Raw genomic sequence first — 19,434 nt, 5'->3', positions numbered from 1 at the left:
AGTTTGGCTGCCAATGCAGCTGCCAAAGCGGTCTATTCCATAGGCTCAGTGGCATCAGTCACTCCTTCCCTAGCCCTACCATCATGTCCTGAGGAGTCCCCCAAACTGTTTGACCACAATGACGGGTACATGCTACAGGAGGATGCACAGCATTTTGAAGGCGCTGCTGAATCCATACGATTTTTCAACAGTTCTTTGGTCTGGGCCTTTTTTGAGACATGTGCAGAAGATCGCACCATTGCTGTTTACAACATATATCTGAAGCGTATCAAGCGTGGACAAAACAGAAGACGCTTGGGCACCACATGCTTGACCAGACATATGTCGAGCTCCCATGCAGTCTGTTGGCAACATTACTTAAAAGACCCATACCAAAGAACAAGGCGGACCTCTCTTTGCTTCTCATCAGCTGAGATCTCCAACCCCACTATACCTTCAGTCCTCTCAGAGACCTGCACTGAGAGGAATGAAGGTGTAGAATTAGGTGTCCCAAGCACTTGCAGGCAATCTGCTAGCGGTACCCCTAAATCAGATCCCTACCCCAGATGCCAAACCATTGAAAGAAATTCGGTCCCAGCCATCCACATGCTTAGCGGCTGAATGCTAGTTTTGCTAAATTGCTAGCACTCTAACTGCTGCCTTTTCAACTGATAGACTCTGCCCCCTTTCGAGAATTTTTGAAATGTGCAGTACCTCAGTGGCAGGTTCCCAAGCGCCATTTTTTTCTCGGAAGGCCATTCTGGCTCTGTACCGGCATGTGGAAGGCAATGTTTTGGCGTCATTGGACAGGGTGGTCAGTGGTAAGGTGAATATTACAGCTGACTCATGGTCCAGCAGGCCTGGACAGGGACATCACCTTTCTGTCACGGTGCACTGGGTAACCCTGCTGGCAGCTGGGAAGGATGCAGGACAGGGTGCAGTAATGTTGGAGCTTGTTCCACCACCACGCCTCCAAAATGCTGGTATTGGTGATTCTGCCACACCTCTCTCCTCCATCCCCTCCTCTTCTTATTCCTCTATGGCCTCTTCCTGTGCAGATTTGTCCTCAGAACCAACGGTGCTCCGTAAGCGTTCTAGGGGCCTTCACAAGCACTCAGGAAAAAAGATGCCAAGCGAAGCTTGAAATAGTCTGCTTAGGGGACAGGAGCCACACTGGGGCAGCTCTGCAGGGGCAGGTTCAGAGGTGGTTGAGGCTACGCTAGCTTCAGGCAGAAGTGGTGTATTGCGACAATGGCACCAACCTCCAGCCTTCACAGAGGGAGCAGAGGATGAAACACTGGGCTCTGGAAACACGTTTCCAGAGCCTGGAAGGTTGCAATTTCCTGGTCCTTCTGGACAACGTGTTGTTGAGGCTTCGGTCAGTCACAGAAGAAGCGGTGGAGAAGGTGGCCGTCTGACTAATGCATTCAGACAATTTTTTAGTCTGCAGCCCAAGGTCTGATCGGTTTCAGCAACCATCTCTAGCTGATTTACATGGTGCAGGAATACCTTGGGGCAAGATCAGACTTGGAGACCTTTCTAACCGAAAATCCACTGGGTTACTGGGTCTTGGAGATGGATCACTGGCCAGAGCTCGGTTGAGCGGCTAACCTTCATAAAAATGAATCAGTCTTGGATCACCAGATACCAAGCACCTGATGCTGATGTAACCGATTAATTTTTTTATGAATGTGAGATCCCTTTAAGTCTGCCTATGCTGATGCTGAGTGACTATCCTGTTATGCTGAGTGACTATCCTATTCTTCCTCAATGTTCATGTTGATAGCTTCTAAGAACATTTTTGGTTCTGGGCACCAGTGCCTAAAGCCCATATATTTCTACCCTTGTTTAACAGGGGCGTGTAATTAAAAATTTTGCTGTAATATTTCACAGCAGGGCCTTTTTCTACGCTCAAGAATAGTATGTGAGGCTTTACAGTGTTGTGTCACCACCGCCGCCACCGCCTGAGGGCCATTTTTTCTGCCCCTATTTAACAGGGGCATGTAATTACAGTTTTTTATATAATATTTCACAGCAGGGCTTGATCCTGCACTCAACAACAGAATCTGTGAGGAGGTACAGTGTTGTGGCACACAAACACTGCCTGAGACCCAATTTTTCTGCCCCTGTTTAAAAGGGGTGTGCAATTACAATTTTTTATCTAATATTTCACAGCAGGGCTTGCCAAGAGTAACTGTGAGGGCTTACAGTGTTGTGGCAACACAACCACACCACCATCAAAGGCCCAATTTTTCTGCCTCTGTTCAACAGGGGCATGTAATTACAATTCTTAATATAATATTTCACAGCAGGACCAGTTCCAGTTGCCACCAAGAGTAACCGTGAGGGCTTACAGTGTTGTGGCACCACCAACACCTAAGGCCCAAATTTCTGCAGGGTATATATGGCAGGCCGTATAGTATATACAGGCGGTCCCCTACTTACAAACATCCGACTTACAAACAACTCCTACTTACAAATGGAGAGAGAAATCTACCCGCTTAAAAATTGATTTTTTTTGGTTGGAGCTACACTTAAAAAATGTACCTGTTTCAAATTATAAACAGATTTAACTTAAGAGCAAACCTACAGTCCCTATCTTGTTTGTAGCCCGGGGACTGCCTATATACTGCTGTTCAGAGTATATAGGGCCTGGGGGCCCCACGCCTTTTATTTTTTTAATTTGGGTGCGGGCTTCTCCTTAATATCTATACAAGACCCAAACGGCCTGGTAATGGGCTGGGGGGTTACCCATGCCATTTTTCTCAATAATTTTCATCCATATTGCTGGGACCCGACATTACTTTACAGCCACAAACAGTTTTAAATTACTTTTTTCGTTTAGAAATGCCCTTTTGTGCAGGGAATGTTCTAAGCATGGGAAGCACGCACCACTTTACAGGCATACCATAGACACCCCCCAGGTACGATATTTAAAGGAATATTTCACTTTTATTTTTTCACTTTAAGCATCATTAAAATCACTGCTCCTGAAAAAACTGTGGCAGGACCTGGGTCCCCAAACCCTTTTTAGGACAATAACTTGCATATTAGCCTTTAAAATTCTCACTTTTGATTTCTCATGTTTGAGACACATAGACTTTAACAGTGTTCAAATGTCCGCGCAAACTTTCAGTCCATTCGCATGTTCTGGATGCAAATGTAACGGGGGGTGGGGGGGTGTTCAGCTCATCTCTATTGATAATGTATAAACAATACACTGAAAGACAATACTAGCGCAGAGAGAAAAAGTAGGAGACAGATAAAAGGTGAGAAAGAAAGAAAGGGCAACTAGGCTGTAGGTCAAATATAATATTCCCCTGTATGTAGTATAATTTTATGTATTAAAAAGTAACACACAAAATGATGCACCACAACACATCTATAAAATTCTGTAATTTGGGCTACCTTTTCTTTCTTCATGATATATATTTTAAGAACAAATTTTGTGTTAGGCCGCGTACACACGGGCGGACTGTTCGCCCAACTTTGTCCGTCCAACAGTTTCGGCAAACAGTCCGCTCAAAATTAGCATGGACGGACATGGCCACACACGACGAACGAACAGTTTGCTGAAACCGTGCGCGATGACGTGAACGGCACGTACGACGGGACGAAAAATACGACGTCCTATACACTGCATTATAGCTTTCGGCGTGAAAATCCTTTCTGAGCATGCGCGCAACTTTGTTTGACGAACAAGCCTACACACGAGCGGGCTGTTCGCTGAAACAAGGTTTCAGCGGACAGTTTTTCGGAAATTCCGAAAAACCTTGTCCGTCCAACTGTCCGCTGAAACTGTCCGCTGAAAGCCCACACACGAGCGGACTGTCCGCCCAAACACTGTTCAGCGGACAAAGTTGGGCGAACAGTCCGCCCGTGTGTACGCGGCCTTATACTTTAATTTTGACAATATATAAAGATTACACATCCCCAAGTTACCTTATGTAGTATATTGAAACACAGTTTCATTTTTTATTTATTTAAATCTGAGATGGGATTTTTTTAAATAAATCCAGATGGAACTGAACAGGAATGAATAAAGTGTGATTAGATGACTTAATGGCTTGTATTGAAGGTTATTTAAATCTACATTTTTATCCTTGTAGAGTAATGAATGTCCTTACTTTGTACTAATACATTTTGATGGAAATGCTGTATGTACTCGAACGCATAAGTGCTTAGCATGTGAATCTGCTTTTGTTCATGATGGACTTTTAATATACATTTTTTTTAACATTAGCATTTGTTTTGTATTAGTGCAAATGTTTAAACCATTTGGGAAAAAGATAACAACTGTGAATGCTATGATAAAAGTCTATTCATTTTACTTAAAGATTCCTGAGGATATTTAAATGCTGAAGATATAAACAGCAGCAATATCAAACCAACTACTCTCTATACTTATTATGTAGCAAAAAACAAAACAAAACAAGGCATGTGCAGTAGGAACTTCAAAATTGTAAACAAGATCAACTTAGAGACATACAGTCTGCCATTTTAACTTTTAAAATACAGGACTAGTATACGTTTTAATTCCTAAAATCAGCGATACACAGCAAATTGTTTCTATGCAACCTCAAGGTTGCAGGAAAGAAATTCACTCAATTACCCCATCAACACAGACAGTGTTGATGTAGGAATCTTTGCTGCTGCGGCAGCCACTAACAATTAAATGGCATGTAAAACCCAGCAGGCTGGTTGTACCCAAGTTGATCGATTGATCAACTTGGTACATTCAGTCAGCCCATACCCGTTTCGAATCACCCGGAACTGGCCGAGATGTTATCAGTGTACGGCCAGCCTAAGTTTATGGAAAATGTTTTTTTTTTTTTGTTTAAATCAGGACAAGGGACAGTGCTTACACTTAATGAGAAGTTTCTTTTTTGATAATTCTATTTTTCCTAGCTAAAATCTGAAGTTTAGTAGAAAAGAGGGAATTAGATTTGGAGCTATACCTTTAAAACATAAATAAAAAACTTTCCAATGTGCAAATAATATTGTGCTCCTTCTTTATGCCATGATATATACCCTTCCTACTAAATGTGGAAGTGAATTAATTAGGTAATAACTGTGATTGAATATCTCAGGGTGTTAGACACCCTAAGATGTTTTTAGGTCTCTCCCAACCGGATAATAGAAAAAGGTTAAAAAGACACCTTCAGATTGGGGTTAAATTTTATACAATATGTGCTAAAATAAGTGATGGTAACTAAAGTGTTAAAAGAGGATAGTGTGAAAGGCTTGGGAAAAAAAACCCCAAAAAAACAAAAACCTATGAATTTGCAACCTATATACGTGCCTGTGCTTAATACATAATAATAACAGATCTATAATACTTTACAACCAATTATGTGCATGCATGCATATAACATGTATAGTGATCTATCATTCATACAAAAAATACATGCATATGATGATGTGCATATGATTAAATAAAATAAATGAATTAATAGTCCCAAAAAATTGTGAAAGTGACTTGTGCAGACAATCTGTAGCTGTTTCTAAGATGAAAAAGCTCCCAGTGCGTTTTTCCAGTGCAAAATAATGTTATTGCTCTCACCAGATACCCTGCCCCTGCAGGGGTGGATTTGCCTTCACAGTGTAAGCCCCTGTGCCGCTTTCTGGTGTTTCCCTGGGAGCTTCGTTTTTCATCAGCTGGAAATGTTGCCTCATTCAAGTATTTAATGAAAAAGAGGGATATCCATAGTGTAATATGTTTCCACAATGTATTTATTAAATAAGAAGACTACTCACTCACATGTGACAAACTTTAAAATCGCAATACAATTAAATGCCACCGGCCTCTACAGCTTACTGTAGAGAGTGTACGTCCTATGACCGCATGTATATAGGTTGCAAATGCATAGGTTTTGTTTTTTGGTTTTTTGGTTTTTCCCAAGCCTTTCCCACTATCATCTTTTAACACTTTAGTTATCATCACTTATTTTAGCACATATTGTATACATTTTAACCACAATCTGAAGGTGTCTTTTTAACCTTTTTCTATTATCCGGTTGGGAGAGACCTAAAAACATCTTAGGGTGTCTAACACCCTGAGATATTCATTCACAGTTATTACCTAATTAATCCACTTCCACATTTAGTAGGAAGGGTATATATCATGGCATAAAGAAGGAGCACAATATTATTTGCACATTGGAAAGTTTTTTATTTATGTTTTAAAGGTATAGCGCCAAATCTACTACCCTCTTTTGTACATAGCCTAGTCCACCCTATTTGGTTGGATATACAAGGTAGAGGCAGCTCTTACCTATTACATTTTTGCTCGCTTAATAATCTATCCATAGTACAATCTCACCTTTTATTCCTAAAATCTGAAGTTCTCTGCTCCCAAGTTATGTTCTTCTGGTGCTGTGTGGGTTAATATGAGCACTGGAGTGGTCACTATCACATATCATCTACTGAATCAGGCTTCCTGCTAATTGGAGAACTCTAGCTATGAAAGTTCAGAATGACTTTAACTAAAGTATACATTGCTAGGACAAAATAGAGCAGAAAATATCTTTAGTCTTACCCTTGAATTTATGAAACCACATTTGTTTGAAATCTGATCAGTAGGTATCATGGTGCAGCATTGCACTTACTGAGTTAATTTATATATTGGTACATATGTACATGTTAAGAGGTGATATAAAAAAAAAATACCAAACCCCCAATCACGTGTATTTCAATATAAGGCTAGTGTGCTAAATGATGCACAGAGTATACAAATACACACACACACAATACTATATGGATGTTATCACATAAACACGGCTAATGCCGCATACACACGACCGGACTTTTTGACAGCAAAGGTCCAACGGAACGAGTCCGTCGGACAATTCGATCTTGTGTGGGCTCCATCGGACCTTTGCTTGCCAAAAATCCGTCAGACTTTAGAAATAGAACATGTTTTAAATTTTTCCACCGGAACTCCGCCAGACATTCGGACAAAATCCAACGCATTTCAGAAAAATTCATTCTTAAGTGGATAAAGCAGGGTTATGTCATTTCTAGGAAGCAATCACATTATCCAGATAGTACCAATATAGTATCAACACACTGTCATATTACATAGTTCATGCTATACTTACATAATAGATCAACAATAACAAATAATGGTTCAATATAGATGGTGGCAAGAATAGGGCTGCCAGCACACTGCTTGTCCACCCCAAACCCAGATGAGGATACATTCCGGGGGTCAATGCACACCCACTGGGGCTGCCTGATGTGGGACAGAGAGGGTGAGCTAACAGGGATCCACATCATTCACATGTATAAAACATGAAAGTAATTTGGGTGAGAAATGATAATATATAATGAGAATAAAGGATCCATTTACCCATAGAAAAAAAAAAAACATTAAGCCATACCAATGAAAAATACATTATGAAAAAATCTAGATATATACCCTGTAAAAGGGACGAGCATGTGGTTGCCGTAATTCTAAATTCTTCTTCTAAAAAACGGACTTCAGTCAAGCATAAATATTTTATTGCCACTTTACCAATAACTGTGTAAACAATTCTTGTACTCAATGACTGCACAAAAAATATTTTATATTTTTCCACCAGTACAGTTATTTTTTCTTTGCTTTTTTTTTTTTTTTTGTGGGCTTACCTGGTATGCAAGAACAGGTGTAAAACTACAGGCATGTAGTCCTAATTCCTTAAATTACACAATTAAATAAGACCTCTGGGAAGGTTTGCCTATCTATAGAAAAACACCAAATAATCACAAAAGTAATATGTAATATATAGCAATATAAGCAATATATATATATATATATATATATATACCATAAATATTCCAATAAACCAAAATATTAAACTTTCTAAATATGATTTTCAAATATCCATGTTCTTAGATATTATCATGAATCACTACAGGTGACATTCTAAAAACATGGATGATTATCACCCACTATGTTACAGCATAAAGATATGATGTTTTTCTGACATGCTCTTTCAGTTGATTATATGTTGTTTCAGATTGTAATTGAGAACACTAATAGCTGTATAAGTTTTTAGATGCATGTCACAATGTAAACTTGTACTTGCATTTCTTGACTCACCACCTGTGGATAAACATCAATTTGTACTGAAATTTTGATTATACTATGGATGATTTGTGTATTTTTCCCCTTAGGCAAAAAAGCAAGCTGTTGAGAAAGGCAAGAAAGATACTGAAGACACGCTGAGTGAGGCTGACAACATCATGACAGAAGTCAATAACTTGGCACAAAGCATCAACGAAGCTGAAAATGTAAGTGAACTTCGGTGTATCTAGTGAAGATATAGGACATCTGTCTATAGAGAAATATGAAGATTACCATTGCTGATCCTTTTACCTAAAGTTAGTTGCTTAGCTGTAATGTTGATCTTCTTTCTTCAATACCCTAAGACATTTACCCAGAAAAGTGTGCAGATAAGGATTTTTGGTAGCCTGTATATTTCCCTCATGATAGGTTTACTTTAAAGACAAGGTCAATATACTTACCCCTGATGTACTTTTCATGTATTTTATACATACAGTATACACCCACTCAGATAAGATCTGTTCTACATTGTTCAAATAGCATGTTTGAAAGAAAAGACTGTAAGTCATCAAAGGGGATGCAAAATATTACAACTGATACCTACCATAACCAAGGAAGGATGGGGCATGCATAGACATGATGATTTTTTTTTTTTTTTACATGTCCCCGTATACAGTATTGCATCCTATACCTTAAAAATGGTCAACCAAACAGGATGCACTTATTACTACCTTTCATACAGATCTTTATAATTACTTCTTCACTTGGTAGAAAGACTTTTACTATTAAGTGCTAGTTGAATGTGCACTACAGCCAGCATTTTTATTGTATGTTATGATGAATTATGACAATACTTGTTAACACTACTACTACTTCAATGCCCCATGTGAATGAGGCCTTAAAAGTTATTATAATATAAAAAAAAGTATTATTCACTGTATATCTGTATATCTTACCCAGTTTCTGAGTAATTAAAGTGGACTTTGGTTTAGACAACCCTTTTCTTTTAAACTGTGTGACATTAGTCATTTAAAGGTTTGTGTGACACTAAGATTAGGCATTCTGCAACTGTCCTTTTACCCAGGCCTACCTTTCTATACATTAAACAGTTAATGTAATCCAGCAATCAGAACCAGGAGTTAATGAGGTATGCCTAGCAAACTACTGATAGGGTTCTGGGAGCCAAAAAGAAAAGAGTGGGCCCTTTGCACTGTTAGATATTTGTCAACACTCTACTGTTTCTAAAAAGAGAACATGATTAAATTTGCAAAAGCAAATATACTGTTAACTTTGCAAGGGGAATTGCACTTTGCAAGGAAATTATCCCCAGAGTTTGGTAAAAGTGGTGAAATGTCACTTTGCAAAGCATACCCAATCAAATGCAGAGAACATTAAAACAAATATATTATGATTATACATGACTGGATGATATAAGTCAGCAGAGCTTCATCCTATTCACTCAAACACAATACTATTGATTCAATGAAACTTATAAAATATTTTATAGACCACATATTACTTTACTGCAAACATTATATCAATATAGTGCTATATATTTTGAATTAAATTACATACAGTATCCCACAAAAGTGAGTACATTAACTATATCTTTTCATGTGACAACACTGAAGAAATTACACTTTGCTACATCTACATACAAGCATATACCACCATTATACAAGCATATACAGCTTGTATAATGGTGTAAATCTGCTGTCCCCTCAAAATGACACAACACACAGCCATCAATGTCTAAACTGCTTGTAACAAGAGTGAGTACACCCCTAAGTGAAAATGTTCAAATTGTGACCAAAGTGTCAATATTTTGTGTGGCCTCCATTATTTTCCTGCATTGTCTTAACCCTCTTGGGCATGGGGTTCACCAAAGCTTCACAGGTTGCCACTGGAGTTCTCTTGCACTCCTCCCTGAGGATATCACAGAGCTGGTGGATGTTAGAGACCTTGTGATCCTCCGCCTTCCATTTGAGGATGCCCCACAGATGCTCAATGGGCTTTAGGTCTGGAGACATACTTGGCCAGTCCATCACCTTTATCCTCAGCTTCTTTAGCAAGGCAGTGGTTGTCTTGGAAGTGTGTTTTGGGCCATTATCATGTTGGAATACTGCCCTGCAGCCCAGTTTCTGAAGAGAGGATATCATGCTCTGCTTCAGTATGTCACAGTACATGTTGGCATTCATGGTTGCCTTAATGAACTGTAGCTCCCCAGTGTCGGCAGCACTCATAAAGCCCCAGACCATGACACCCCCCACCACCATGCTTGACTTTAGGCAAGACACACTTGTCTTTGTACTCCTCACCTTGTTGCCACCACACACACTTGACACCATCTGAACCAAATAAGTTTATCTTGGTCTTATCAGATTACAGGACATGGTTCCAGTAAACCATGTCCTTAGTCTGCTTGTCTTCAGCAGTTTGTGGGCATCATTTTTAGAAGATGCTTTCTTCTGGGAAGACAGCCATGTAGATCAATTTTGATGCAATGTTTGGCGTATGGTCTGAGCACTGACAGGCTGACCCCCCCCCCCCCCCCCCCACCCCTTCAACCTCTGCAGCAATGCTGGCAGAACTCATATGTCTCTTTCCCAAAGACAACCTCTGAATATAATGCTGAGCATGTACACTATACTTCTTTGGTTGACCATGGCAAGGCCTGTTCTGAGTGTAACCTGTTCTGTTAAACCGCTATATGGTCTTGGCCACCGTGCTGCAGCTCAGTTTCAGGGTCTTGGCAATCTTCTTATAGCCTAGGCCATCTTTATGTAGAGCAACAATTAATTTTTTTTTCAGATCTTCTGAGAGTTCTTTGCCATGAGGTGCCATGTTAAACTTCCAGTGACCAGTATGAAAGAAACGAGAGAAACAAGTTTAACACACCTTCTTCCCATTTACACCTGAGACCTTGTAACTCTAATGAGTCACATGACATTGGGGAGGGAAATTGGCTAATTGGGCCAATTTGGACATTTTGACTTAGGGGTCTACTCACTCTTGTTGCCAGCGGTTTAGACAATAATGGCTGTATGTTGAGTTCTTTTGAGAGGACAGCAGATGTACACTGTTATACAAGCTATACACTCACTAATTTACATTGCAGCAAAGTGTAATTTCTTCAGTGTTGTCACATGAAAAGATATAATAAAATATTTACAAAAATGAGAGGGGTGTACTCATTTTTGTGAGATACTGTATTTGATCTATTTTTTTCTTTCCAAAAATAAGGAACAATTTAATACAACAATGTCTAATATTTTTTTATTCATATAAGAGTCTATCTACAACCTTCATACACATTCTTCATCAGCTGCTAGTCTATCCATGGTAAGCGCTTTGCTTATCTAATATATTTGTTTTCCAGGACCTCAATGATGTCAACAATGAGCTTCCGTTGCTGTCTGAAAAATTAGATGAAAAAATATACAATCTCACTGAAGAAATTCAAAGGAGGGACCTCCCTGAGCTTGTATACCAGGCAGAAGGACATGCATCTCAGCTAAATGACTCATCCTCAAAACTGGATGGGTATGTAATATAGCCAATAGAAAAAAGGGATTAAATACATATGCCTTTAGGCAAAAAAAGTTAAAATATGAAAAAATAAGTGAATATGGTAAATCTGTGAATAGAGAGTGTAAACGTGCAATTCTTTAGGCTGTATATGTATAGTAGTACAGTATGTAGGGAGTACATGTAATTTTCATTTCATAAAGGTAGTGTCAGAAGAGCCTACTTTGTTTTTTATGACTCTTCAAAAGCATCAGATGCTACAACTTTATTTTAAAGTGGATTTAAACCCGATTCCTGACCACTATGTCTCATGGCTGTCTCCTGCTCTGTTCTTCTGTTATCAGCCTAATAACTTCTGACAAGTTCTCCATCAACTGACATAAAAGCAGCCTGAGTTTTGTGTTGGGGAGGGTGCTATGAATAGGTTATCAGAGAGCTGGACCATTCAACTAACAGCTCTGAAGGTTTCTACCTATGAGGAGAGTGGGTGTGTGCCTTTCCTCCAATCAGCTGTCTTGGCTGTATGCCCAGACTTAACTGTAGTGCTGAACAGGAAGAGAAAATCTCCTAACACAATCCGAACTTTCTAAAGAATATATAAAGCGGAAGACAGATGATATACATGTAAAACTTGTCATGTAGTGAGGTTTGTTTAATCTCTGCGTATCATCTGAGGCTGTTCACTTCACTGGTTATATGTGAGGGTTTACATCCACTTTAATTTTGAAGAATTGAACAGTATGTAATGTTTATTACATAGAAAGTACTGTATATAAGAAATGTCAGAAAAGCCTACCATACTGTCCGTAACTCCTCAAAAGGACCAGAAGTCATTATTTATTTAGAAAAAAAGATATACTCCGACTGTTATGCTTAGTTATGGACAAGATATAATTTTTTTTTTTATTATGTCCTCAATACCCATAATTGCTAAAATAGGATCCAATGTTAAAAAATATATACAAAATATAGTATCCAGTACTGATAGCAATATGTAACATCATTGTCTTTCACATATTGTCTTTTAACTTAAAATTATATATGTCTTATACTTGTTATACTTACCTGCTCTGTGTAGTGTTATTACACAGAGCAGCCCCAAACCTGCTCTTCTGGTGTCCCCCACCGGTGTTGTCTGCTCCTCTTGCTATGCACTGCTTGTTATGGGGGCAGACATACAGGCTCGATCCTAAGCCAGGCCGGGTGAATCAACTGACGCGCACAGCGGAGTTCAACCACCAATTTCTCCTCACAGCATTTGATCGACCGTAGCTGGAGGCAATGTCTCCTGCTGCATTGGTACCTGTGAGCAGAGAGAGAGAGAAGAGATGCAGGTGAGAACAGCGCTGGATTGATTGAGGACTCAGGTAAGTATTTAGGGAGGGAGGGGAGCACAGCAACTTGTAAAACATTTTTTTACCTCAATGCAAGAAATGCAAAATGTTTTAGCTTTAGAACCACTTTAAAGAATAAATAAATCCAAGAACAAAAATATAATGCTGTACATTTCAGCTGATCAGTCCTTAGATGTGGTGACTGAACTTGTTTTCGATTAATGCCCCTTGCACATGGAGCGGATCCGCTCAGCGAACTCCACTACCTCAGCGGGATATCACTCCATTGATCTCCGCTGAGCCGGCAGATGACAGGTCCATCTCTGCTCACTGAGCAGGGAGGGACCTGCTAGAGCCCCGCTGATTTCTTTGAGGAGATCGGACGAAAATGGATAGCATGTCCCTTTTCATCAGATCCCACCCGATCTGATCCACCAGACAGATGGCGAACATATCGTCATACATCTGCTTTGAGCGGAACAGATTGCAGACGGGTGTCAGTGGACACATCTCCCCTGACATCCGCCTGCCCATAGGAGTCAATGGATGGGCCGCATGGATCTGCCTGAAAAACGGACAGGCAGATCAGAGTGGACTTATCATGTAAAAGGGGCCTTACAGTTCAAGAACGTTTTCTGCAGTTACAGAAAATACCAGCTGATCTTACCAGAAATACAGTGTCCTAATAAACAGGCACATTTTAAGAAAAAAAGCCTAGAAACAGAAAACAAATGCATTCACCACATCAAGGACTGGTACGCTGCAATATATTAAATTGCTTTAAGGTATACAGTTGGTACACTTCAATTGCAGAAGAACCGTCTAAAGCCCCATACACACTATCAGATTTTCTGCTGATTTTTGTCTTCAGATTTAACAAAATCATGTAGTGTAAGGTCTGCCTGATTGCATACAAATTGAAACTCCTAAGGTTTGACCACATATTATATGGTCTTGGTAAATCTGAAGGAAAAAATCAGTAGAAAATATGATAGTGTGTATGGGGCTTAAGAAGGGTTACAAGGGAAGTACAGATAATAAGCATTCAGCATTCAGCTATGCACTGCACTGTTGTACTTGGAATTTCTAGAATACTGGATTATGTACCCTTCTGCTAAGACTACATTGCATATTACACAGGATATTTCCTATTTCACTGATCTTAACCTAAATAAGAATATTGTGACAATGTGTAAATAGTCTTATAGGAGATGGGAGTATTTCTAATGATGATGGAAAAACTGTGTAGCCAGTGACTAGTAAAGTGATTGTAAACATATTTTTATTTTTTAAATAACAAACAAGTCATACTTACCTGCATCGTGCAATGGTTTTGCACAGAGCAGCCCTGATCTTCCTCATATGGGGCTCCTCCCCACTTCTGAGTGCCCCCATAGCAAGCTGCTTGCTATGGGGGCGCTCATGTGGGCTCGATCACAAGCCGTACTATGTGTCAATACCTAGCCCCCCCCCCCCTTCAATTTGCTTACTGGCTGTGATTGACAGTAGCAGGAACCAATGGCTTCCACTGCTACCTTTTATGTCCAGTGAGGAGAGAGAGGGAGAGAGAGAGAGAGAGAGGAGAGAGATGCTGTGCTTGGGCACAGCGCTGGATCAAGATTAGGCTCAGGTAATTATAGGGGGTGCTGGGGGAAAGGTGCACACAGAAGGTTTTTACCTTAAGGCAAAGAAAGAAAAAACGTCTAACTTTACAACCACCTTAAGTAAAAGCTGCCTCTTTGCCTCTGCCACCTTTAGTCCTGATAGAATATTTAAATACATATGATATTTTGGTTACGGTTTCATTACAGCATAAAAAGTGAAAGTTTTAAAAATACAGTATATTAAACAAAACAGAAAGCATTCAGCGTTCATTTAAGTTGCTGTGTTTTATTGCACTTTGTTCTTTGTCTCTAAAAACAAAGACATCAGTCTGTGCTTTTCTCAATAAGCTTTGACATCAGGTATTCAGTATATGGCTCATCAAAAGAAAAAGGAGTTTCTGAAAAACTAAGTAGCGTGTGCTATCCTTGTAAGAAAATGAATAAAAAACAAATTGCTCATGCTTATAATTTCTGATTCATAGCCTGTGTCCAGGTGAATTGGCATCATCCTCTCTCTGAATCCTTCATATTTATTTTTAAACACGTCGCATAAAATAGTGGCATATAATCAAGTATGTAAATTATAATACCTTGAACCAATGCACTTTTATAAAGATTGCCAGCCTGTTGCACTTCAATTACAGCTAACTTTACATTTTCCCAAGCACTCATAGACTTTATATGAATGCGTCTTGCCAGTTCCAGAGACAGGCTTGGCTTTCTTATATTAAAACATTTCCTTTTTCAAGCTTAAACGCAGCACAGCAATGCCACCTACCTTTCCAGAATATGTTTGTTACTTAATTAGTAGAACTTAGACGATAGTTAATATATTTATTTTAGCTACGTTTTAAAAATATATGAAATATTTTAGGCAAGTAACACAAAACTGGCTAACAGAAAATATAGCTTTGTGTTACAAAGACTTGCTTGAATTGGAACTAAGGTTTCACATGCTGGAAAAAAATGGAAGATCTTTAAATTGGGTATATGTGATTTACATATGTAAGATTTACTTAATCCATCAGTGCGAAGAACAGGTTTTGATTTGTACAAAGAAAATGTTCACTGAGCCTAGGGAATAATGTCACACATTATAAACTTCAGGAAACTAATCATGCTTTAGCAAAATTCCAGTTTTTTGTTGTTGTTTTTTTTCCTGGCACTTGATTTGGTATTCAACAAACATACTTTGTGAACAGCCTTTTTTCCTCTAATAAATGAATCCAAGATATGATTGCTGTAGCCCATAGCAATTATCATATAAAAATGCTTTGCTACATGTATTGGCATATTTTTTGTTTGCACAGTTTTATCACAGAGTCCGCCGTGTTATTTAAAGTCCATAACTGGGCAAACTCAACCACCACTCTACTATTCTTGGAACTGCCTTTAGTTTACAGAATGCCACTTGCTAGTTTAAATATAAAGTGAGGCAGGGGTCAATAGCAAGTAACACAGAGTTCAGAGATCAGTAGTAGACAATGCAAAGCCCAGGGATCAGGAGTAAGTAATGCACAGTTTAGAGACCAGTAGTAGATAATTCAGAGCTCAGGGTCATCAGAATACCATAAGGCTGCACTGTAAGCCTGGGGGTTACCCCTGCCTGCCTATGCAATTTCAGCCAGTGCAAGCCTGCCCTGGACAGTAAAGCAGACACGTGGGACAGTGTGACTGAGTCAGAGTCAGTGATTAAGCACCAGTAGGCAGAGAGAGAAAAAGCCACAGTCACTTACCAAAATGCCGGCAGCTGGGCAGAAAGAGAGTCCAAGGGAGCAGCAAGCACCAGGCAGAATTGCTGATCTGATCCAGTGGGCAAAGGTAGAGTCCAGTGGGCAGGTGCTGCATTGGGCATATTAGATTGCAGTCACTATACACAGGCTGGCTGCACAAATCACTGCATCTGTCCCCTGGCCGAGTGAATCACCACAGTAATACATGCAGTGCCAGCTGCAATGCAGATCACTTTGCTTTAAATTTAATTTTACTGTCATGCATTATTGCTGAGTGGTTCGGCAGTACTTGGCACTTGGGCAGGGTGCTCTTGGGGGAAGGCTGGACCCCATTACCTCCCCACACTTTTCTATGCCCCTGTGCCTCACTATAGGACTGACTTGTATGTGTGTAATCCTTTTGTGTTGAAAGAGGATATTTAGCAGAATACTTTCATACTCACCACCATGCTGCAGCATCAGTCTGATGCTTCAGCTGCCCTCTGTCAGCTCTAAGCCTGAGAACTGATTGATCATATAACCTCTGATCACCCAGTTTTCAGTCTGCTTGGAGGGGAGAGCATTGACTATCAGTCAGTCACTGCTATATGCTCTTCCTCTTCAGCACTCACTGGAGTGCCAGAATGGGAAGGGGCAGGAGTATCTGGCTCAGACCCTGAGTGGTGTGCTGAGAGGCTGAGCCAGCTGCTGATCAGGCATCTGGTCGACTCCAACAATATGGTTGGGTTCCTTCCAGAGCCTGGTGCAGCTCTCTGACATCAGCTTGCAGCAGGCCACAGGAGAGGAAAAGTATGTGCACTCCTGTGACCCAGAATAGAAGTATGGCCATAATTCTCCTTTAAGTACTTAAAGCTGATTACAGAATGTCTCCCATTGTGTTTCTGTTTCACAGCACTAAAGACTGGATAGGTATGAAGCTATATGTTTTAATGATTGAGCAGGAAACTGTGCATGCAGCTGCTGAGGCATCTAGACTCCCAGATAAACAGATTTTATAAGCAAAGAATATGTAGCCGTTTATGTGCTGTGGAGTCAGTGCATAAATAAATTGCTTTCCTGTAGCAGCAATGTATTTTACACATTATTTTGATATCAATTTCTTTCTGCAGGGTTTCATTTAGATTAGAATTTAACATTGCTATCTACTTTCACAGAATCCTTGCTGAAGCTAAAAACCTCTCATTTAATGCTACGGTGGCTTTTAAAGCATACAGCAATATCAAGGACTTGATTGACAATGCTGAGGACACAGCAACAGAGGCCAGAGTAAAAGCAAATGAAGCAGTAGATTTGGTAAGGATAAATACTTAAAAAAAAAAATGTAGACATGTTTTGTACAGTATTTTATCTTCTTTCATAAACTTAAAGAATCTTGTACTGAGGACCAAGCCAAAGCAGGAGTAGCAACAGATGCCCTTTGGAAAGTTGTTTAAAGGAGTATAAGATGGGAGAATGAATCAGTATCCACAAATCACTGCTGTGAGTTCTAGCAGAGCCAAGCACAATCCTTAAAAAAAAAAAAAAACAGAAAGGAGCAAGACCTAGTATGAATTACTGTAACCATTTTAATTTACCGAAAAAACATATACTTACTAAAGGGTCCTTGAAAGCAGTCAGCTTGTCAGTGCAAAGTTGACTCTCCCAGGAGGAGTTTTCCTTCTAAATCAGGTCAAGGAGTGAGACACCCCCACAAAGTAGCCCCACTGCTGACTACAAAAGGAGCACACTTACACAGACATGACTAATGACAAACTTTCTTCCAAGAACTCTTGTTCAATAAAAAATTTTTTTTTTACAGTAATACATTAGGTTGGTGAGCCTTCCGTTGTTCTTTTATTTTTCCATATTCAGAGCATTCTTGCATATACTGAGAGTTGCTGTAGACATACTATTTAATTCCAATTACTGAAAAAACTTTGCCATATTGACTGAACATATTTAGGTACTGTAGCTCTTACTTAGGAACAATGGGACAGAACAATAGGAAAATTCCTATTTGCTACACACTACTTATAGTTGAATTTTCTTCCTATCCCTGATAGAATGTAGTGGTACCACACTTTTTGCAGACCACGTGATTGCAGATACACAAGTGGCCCAGGTTTGTTAGACCGCATAATGATTATGTACATAGGCAGAAAGACAGATATAATTGTAAGAGTCAAATGAACAACAGCAACAAACAATAATTTGTAGAGGTATTTCAGAGCCACAAAAAAGCACCAGCCACCAACCCTGCAGAAGACCATTGTCACACTGTGAAGAGGCACTAATTTATACTAAACGTAGACACTTCATAGTAATCAGAAGAGACCATTCCTCCTAATGAACTGGAGTAAACAATTTTTACCAATACAACAGAGAACTGGTGATGCCCAGTCACTTGTTCAGTGTTGAACCAGGGCTGTACTGCTTGCCTTGAACACAAACATAGTGTATATGCAGCCATTAGGTAAATACACCCCAAATCCCAAATCAAACACTCACAGTTTTCATCTGTGCCCCGCCCTTTGTTTCTGGGCAGACCATAAGCCATTTACTGTTTACCCCTGCAAATTCAGGGCACTTTATCTTCTCACTTAGCCCTGTGCCTTTGACATCATGAATATAACGTATTAGATATTCAATAGCTGGTGTGGTCATAGGTTTTGAATGCTCTCTCTTTAATGGATTTGGCACTGCTAAATTAAATGCTTTTTAGGTTATATAAACACAAGTTAAAACAAAATGATACCATTTTCCATAACATCAAAAGCGCATATGGGCAAAACAGACAATGGGCACTAAAAACCTCTGTGTAAATTAGGTGAAAGGCAAAGGGATAAATTGACTATAGGAATGTGGTAAGTGGCCTATGGATAGTGCTGCATGGCATGTGTGAGACATAGACAAAAACTTGTATGTCTGTAAATGTAAAAAGAGGGCTTTTATATTATAAGGGAAAAGGAACAGGGCTGGAGGAGCAGAAACATGCTCTTCTTCTGAAGTCACAATTTACTCGCCATTCTTTTCATAACTTGATGGGCATGCAGTGCCACTATCAGGGGAGTACAGGCAATACTCTTGTAAGGGGCCCGAACACCCCAAAGGTCCTGGGTGGTTGGGCCCACTCCCCCTACTGCAACACATGAAATTTAACTTTTTCTGCAGGCAGTCGCTGGCCCGCGCAGCACCCGCAATAGAAAAGGAGAAATAAGCATACAAGCTTG

At 39.7% G+C, this 19,434-nt stretch overlaps 1 protein-coding gene across 6 annotated transcripts in view; it reads left to right on the top strand.

Annotated features, from left to right (window-relative positions):
• The window catches only part of LAMA2 (laminin subunit alpha 2), a 1,237,914-nt gene that overhangs the window by 1,028,385 nt on the left and 190,095 nt on the right, over nucleotides 1-19,434 (top strand). For all 6 annotated transcript variants that reach the window (XM_077486899.1, XM_077486900.1, XM_077486895.1 and 3 more), the window contains 3 exons: nucleotides 8,137-8,253; nucleotides 11,406-11,569; nucleotides 17,380-17,518. In XM_077486899.1, the coding sequence (XP_077343025.1) occupies nucleotides 8,137-8,253; nucleotides 11,406-11,569; nucleotides 17,380-17,518 (420 nt within the window). The remainder of the gene's footprint in view (nucleotides 1-8,136; nucleotides 8,254-11,405; nucleotides 11,570-17,379; nucleotides 17,519-19,434) is intronic.

Source organism: Lithobates pipiens, unplaced genomic scaffold (genome assembly GCF_037356315.1).
Source record: "Lithobates pipiens isolate NorthernLeopardFrog02 unplaced genomic scaffold, aLitPip1_a1.2 Scaffold_18, whole genome shotgun sequence".
Taxonomy (NCBI): domain Eukaryota; kingdom Metazoa; phylum Chordata; class Amphibia; order Anura; family Ranidae; genus Lithobates; species Lithobates pipiens.
Note: the sequence above shows the minus strand (reverse complement) of the source record. Positions and strands in the feature narration are given on the sequence as shown.